Raw genomic sequence first — 5,777 nt, forward strand, 5'->3', positions numbered from 1 at the left:
GAATGACTTCACCGGGTTGAAAACAATTTTAGGGATTTGAGGAGGTACATTACTTTTTGTTTGTGAGTCTAAAAACTTGTGCGCCTCCGGTAAAGATACCTTAGGAAGTAGCATGATTCTACGAGAATTGAATGCACCAAAGGATGCTCGCCTTGAATCAATGATACATGCTAATCTTGAGCAATATAGCTTGATTAGGGGTAATGCGCTAGTCAATGAGATAAGGAACGAAAAGTACTTCTTCAAGCCCTACTCCTGTCCGAAAGAGCCCGAGCCAACCAGCAGTATGTTTCATAGCGCCGTGACTCATGCGGCAGCTTGACTAGATTAGCTTGACTCGACGTTTTTGTGGCGCATCCTCGATAGCGTGAAGGGCCCGTCGTCGCCTCATAGCGCCGTGGCTGATGCGACAGCTTGACTCGACATTTTTTGGCATCCTCGATATCGTGCAGCGTCTGGTCTAGGCAGCTGTCTGAAGTCATCGATCTGGCTCGGCTCCGATCTAATATTGTCACCTACGTATAGCTATAAAACGGGGACATTGAGCAGCCAGAGCCCGGCGGAGTGTAACCCATCAGTTACCTATTGGCCGTAATATAAGAAAGTTATCAGCTGGGGGCAGTTCATTATTCATAGTTACGGCGCCTGGCTAGTGACGTCCTGCACCCGCTGCATTATTAATCTGCATCGATCATGGCAACATCCGGCAAAATATCTAAGAAAAACAATATTCACGATTCTCTGGCAGTCGTTTCGCTTATAATTGCTGTACTGGTCATGCTTTGCAACAACGTCGATATGGTTGCCGCCGAGCAGGGTACCGCCACATGGTATCAGGGGATGTATGCGAGTAAGCGCTCGACTGCTAATTAAGAGCCCTCAATCCTTCTGATGGGTCGGAGGCTCCGTGTTTGTCTCTATTTTGCCCCCTTTGTTTAATCCCTTCTTTGTTGGCATAATGTTATTGACGCAGACAATGCCTGCCAGCTGGGCGTCCCCGGAGACTACATGTTTGCGGCTGGAAGCCCTGCAATTTATCAGGGCGGCAGCGGCTGCGGTGCACGCTACCAGATCAGCTGTGTCCGGGCCAACAACGAGGGACCAGGCTGCATAAACACTCAGGCATTCACCGTCACGATCATCGACTTCTGCAATCCTGCTGACGGCCCTTGCAATGGGACCTTCGATCTCCCCAGGGAGCTCTTTCAGAGAATGGCGCCTCTCGAGACTGGGAACATCATCATCTCATACAACCGCGTCTCGTGATCATCATATTCAGCTTCTTCTGCACGTTCTACATCTGTCCCATAGAGATACATGAATTCCGAGTGATATCATCCGAGCCTCATCATGTACCACAGCTATATATAATTAGAGCTAGAGCCCGGAGCAGCTATGTACTGCTGAAAAAATACAATATAATATGTAATTAGTGTTTGTGTTTGGATTAAGAGCTAATTATCTGTATGTGCTCCAATATGTGGAGTATTCTGGAACATCCGAGAATATTCTCCTGATGCATGGATCCGATACCCAACATATCTACTCGGAAGCTGACTAACATTAGCGTGATCAATGTGCTGCTGGCCGATCTTGATTTACCCTATATAATGAATATCGTCATGGTGCCAACGTGACTAGTAGGTCCTTGATCCCCATCATGCGTTAGATCCCTTAACCATACTAATTCAACGTCATTCCTCCTCCAAAGGTGGATTGACTTAAGTAGTAGTTAAAATTTAAAGGCATATGGAATGCCTCGGTCTGACAAGCTATTCCAACCAATCACTTTTGGAAAAACCATTAGGGAACTTTGATTCACTGGTTTACACTCGGAACTTTGAAGGGATGAGACCGCCCAAACGTTGAAACGCCTGGTCCAAGTCTAGCTCTTTGGTGATGACACTTACAACATTGTGAGACTTGATGATGTAGTTCTCACCACTCTAAAAGATACACTCTAGTGCTTCTCTAAACTCTTAGCCTCATTGTATAGCCACCACAACAAAACATAAATTTTATGATTTGGTCATTTTGCTGTGCTCATAGGATTTACAATTATGGTTTGAAAGTGTACTTGGCGAAGTCTAGTTTCATTACAGTTGGGCTTACCTCTTGGCATGAGTTAAATTTAGAGCTATAGATTTCAATCGATTAAAGATCATTGCTAAGATCTAGAAATCAAATGAGGTCCTCTCTGGTAGTGGGAATCTAGTGCTTAACTCTATGTTGGCTTAGCATGTGGATTTCAACTCTACTATTTTTCTGTTGTTCAATATTTTAGATTAACACTTCATCGTCGAATGTGCAAGAGATATCTTTTAGGAAGTTCTTCTAGTACCATGGAGATGGACATCACTGGCATGTGATTGGCTTTAAATGTGATAGATTCAGAGCTTCAATGAAGTGGCTTGTGTGTTGAGGAACCCAATTAGGACAAGGCTAAGAGACTCCTCTTCGATCTTACCTACAAGAGAATCCACTCAGAGAATACATGGATAGACAATATACTTCGACATTGGCTAGCTAAAACGTATACTACCACAGGGTACTAGTATACGATAAAAGGAAGAGATTTTGGGTAGCCTCAAAAGGGAAAGGGAAGATAAACTCAAGGTAGAATGATGCACAGAAGTTTCTCAATGAATAAAGCTAGGTACTTGAACTTGAAGATATCAAGCATCCGCTAGTAGCCTTTTGATTGATGTAAAAGTTTTCTCAGAAAGCTATAAGAAATATGCCTATTAGTGTGCTAATAGATGAGTCTTGTGAAATATAAACAAAAGTCGTAGATGCATTTATGTATGTAATTATATGCATGTATAAAGACCCATGTCTATTACCTTGTTCCCCTTACAAATTGAATGAAAATAGAGATGCACATATCAATGCAAGTATAGATGTGGTTTTGTCTTAAAGAAAAGTTCCACAAAGGCGCTACTTGCAAAAATTACAACTGAAATTAGACTAGAGCTATCATGATACAACCAACCTTTCCCTAGTTTCTTACGTATATTTGTACATGTTTTACATTATTCCTTATAAGAGACACATTATAAAGAACCTAACCATCTTATGAAATAGCATAATATGCCTCATATTCTTGGGTAGGGGGGGAGGGGGGAGTGGGAGAGGGAGAGGGTTTTCACTTAGAAATATATATGCATATCACATGGGTTCAACATAAGGGATTCTTCAAATACCATTTTTACACATTTTTTACATATAGAAGGGTGGTATATTAATGAGTAATTTACATATTGAATATAAAAGGGTTTTTTATCTAAGAAAAAATTCACAAATACGAATAGTTACAAATAAGCCTTCAAGTACATGATATAGAGGGTATATAGACTTTAATCAATAGTCCAAACTATTACACTAAAGTGTATAATTCCGATATGAATAAGCAACAAAATTGACCAACCAATACTCTTTATTGCATTATGTGCACGGGCCTGCATATTACACCACAATCCAATGGAACTAGGGACATAGTGATTGGACACATATTTATGAATGTGTTTTTAATCATGTTTATGCATATATTTATACTTAAATTTGTTCTTCTGTAGGTGATACATATTTACTATAGAGATTCACGAATTGGGCCTGCACCCCCTGTAGAAGATCAACAGAATTAGTGATGATTATCATATCCTCATCATTTGTCATTCTCTAAGAACTAGATCTTGGAGGTAATATATGCATGCGATCAACTACCATTTTAACTTTGCACTACTGAAAAATGTATTGTGGTTAATAAATGATTATGACTGCTAAGAACCATGCAAATATCTACAATCATGATTTGTTGACATGGAAACTTAGTTTCTTTAATGAATTACACATTGTGTTGGGGATTGGGAGCTTCTGCAACTTTTCATGACTTTTTAACATGCAATCACTGTTTGTGTCTACATGAAGAGCTAATTCCTTCATGCTTGAGTATTCTAGAGCATCTTAGGATATATTGTGATTCATGGATAAAAAATTGTATGTATATACTCGGAAGCTAACCTAAGTGTAATCAATGTCATGCTAGACAATTTTTAACCTTTTAGTTCTCTCTCTCTCTCTCTCTCTCCCCACCTTCATTCTATCATTGTGGTACACATGCTAATTCAATGTCATTCCTCATCCAAAGGTTGAATGACGTATGTGTCATGACTATAAAACCACTCATAAAAATAATCTTTCAAGAAATATCTTCATGAGCTCCTGAACCTCCAATGTACTTGAAGCATGTGCCTAGGAAGAAGACTCTTGAGGAGATGGTTGAGGAGCTAGCATGATAGACCAATGAATCATCAATGAAGTGTCTTGTCCAGCTTGATGCAAAATTGACATTGCTCACACAAGCATGCATTTACACTAACATTGGAAAACCTACAAATGAGCATAAACAACTCTTAGAAAAGCCATTGAAGTAGGACAAGCAACGACATAATTTCTCTCGCTACATGACCATTATTGAGGAAATAAAAAAGGTATGCCAAAAGCCATAGCTAGAGATCTAGATCTAGCTCCCTCCTTTTATACTACCCTTTATGAGACAAACAAGGAAAAAGTAGAAGCAATGAACAGAGAGAAAAAAGGCAAGGTGCCTTTGTGCACAAATGGCATTGTCATTGAACTCTACTAGCTAAATTGGCCACTGACTAATGACACTAGTTAAGCAAAGGAAAGCTCTTTGGACATCCTTGCATGAATCCTCATGTGTCCGTCCTACATCCCTACGAGTGTTATCAATCGTCCATGATGTTGAAATTTTAGCCAGGGCCCAAAACCTTCCCTTGTTTAAGAAGCTTCTCGTTCAAGAAGATCTACATGTGACTAGTAGACTTGGACTATGAAGCATGGTGCTTGATGTCTTTTGCCTCATCCATGACTAAACAATCCTAGAAAACTACACTTTGCTTCAATGCAATCCCAGCTTCTTCAAGTGATTTAGTCCTAGCTGTGTGACATGAAACCTAGTCTAGCTCTCGATTTTTGCCCTAGTGCTATCTAATCCCTCATTGAAAAATGAAAAGTAGAGTGACTTGCCTATGTCCTCATCTCCCACAACGACTAGATTAGACAAGAGCAATCATCCTATAGTTCTAGGCTAGGAATCCATACCTCCTAGAGGAACCCTTAATAAAGGCTCTATTGAGCACAGATCACTTCCCTTACAACCACATCCACAAGGAGCTAGAGCCCCTTAACCCTAGGGATCATTCCAAATATAACCAAGATCTAAGATCACAATTGTCCAAACCCACTAACTTAGTCCTTACTACATCCCATCAAGGAGTCGATCCACAATAGCCACACTTCCTAGTGGTGACTAAACCCACCAACTGTACCAAGCAAAATATACCAACTACCTTAAGAAAGAGTGATGCAAGTTGGTGATTGAAAGAGATTATGGAGAAGTTCTTGAGGACCTTTGAGAGTCCTTGAAAAGTTTCAAGGTAATAATATATTTTCACATAATGAAGATGGTAGAAGAAGCCATCCATCACAAGTTGAAAAGTTGAAAGATCAAATGTCAAATACCCTAAATATTGTGCCCTTCATAAACCACAAATGCCAAACTTGATGGAATGCCTATTGTTTCAAGCACTTCAAGCAACATGGTGATGGCTAGCTCTCATATAAACATTGCACACTCTCAAAATAAACACAACAAACTCTCAAATTTACCTTTGCATTATAGTCTATCAATAAAGGTCTCAACAACCCCATGACTCAATGTGATGTGCCTCAAGCAAGCTTTGATTTCATGAGCT

At 40.0% G+C, this 5,777-nt stretch overlaps 1 protein-coding gene across 1 annotated transcript; it reads left to right on the forward strand.

The window, feature by feature from the left end:
* Positions 1-488: 488 nt before the first annotated feature.
* Positions 489-1,824, forward strand: LOC148015201 (EG45-like domain containing protein 2). The gene is made up of 2 exons (XM_087665613.1): positions 489-850; positions 974-1,824. The coding sequence occupies exons 1-2, from the start codon at positions 694-696 to the stop codon at positions 1,264-1,266; spliced, it is 450 nt and encodes a 149-aa protein (XP_087521739.1). The 5' UTR covers positions 489-693; the 3' UTR covers positions 1,267-1,824.
* Positions 1,825-5,777: the final 3,953 nt, after the last annotated feature.

Source organism: Lygodium microphyllum, chromosome 24 (assembly GCF_053477565.2).
Source record: "Lygodium microphyllum isolate KBCC chromosome 24, Lygodium_microphyllum_v1.1.10, whole genome shotgun sequence".
Lineage (NCBI taxonomy): Eukaryota > Viridiplantae > Streptophyta > Polypodiopsida > Schizaeales > Lygodiaceae > Lygodium > Lygodium microphyllum.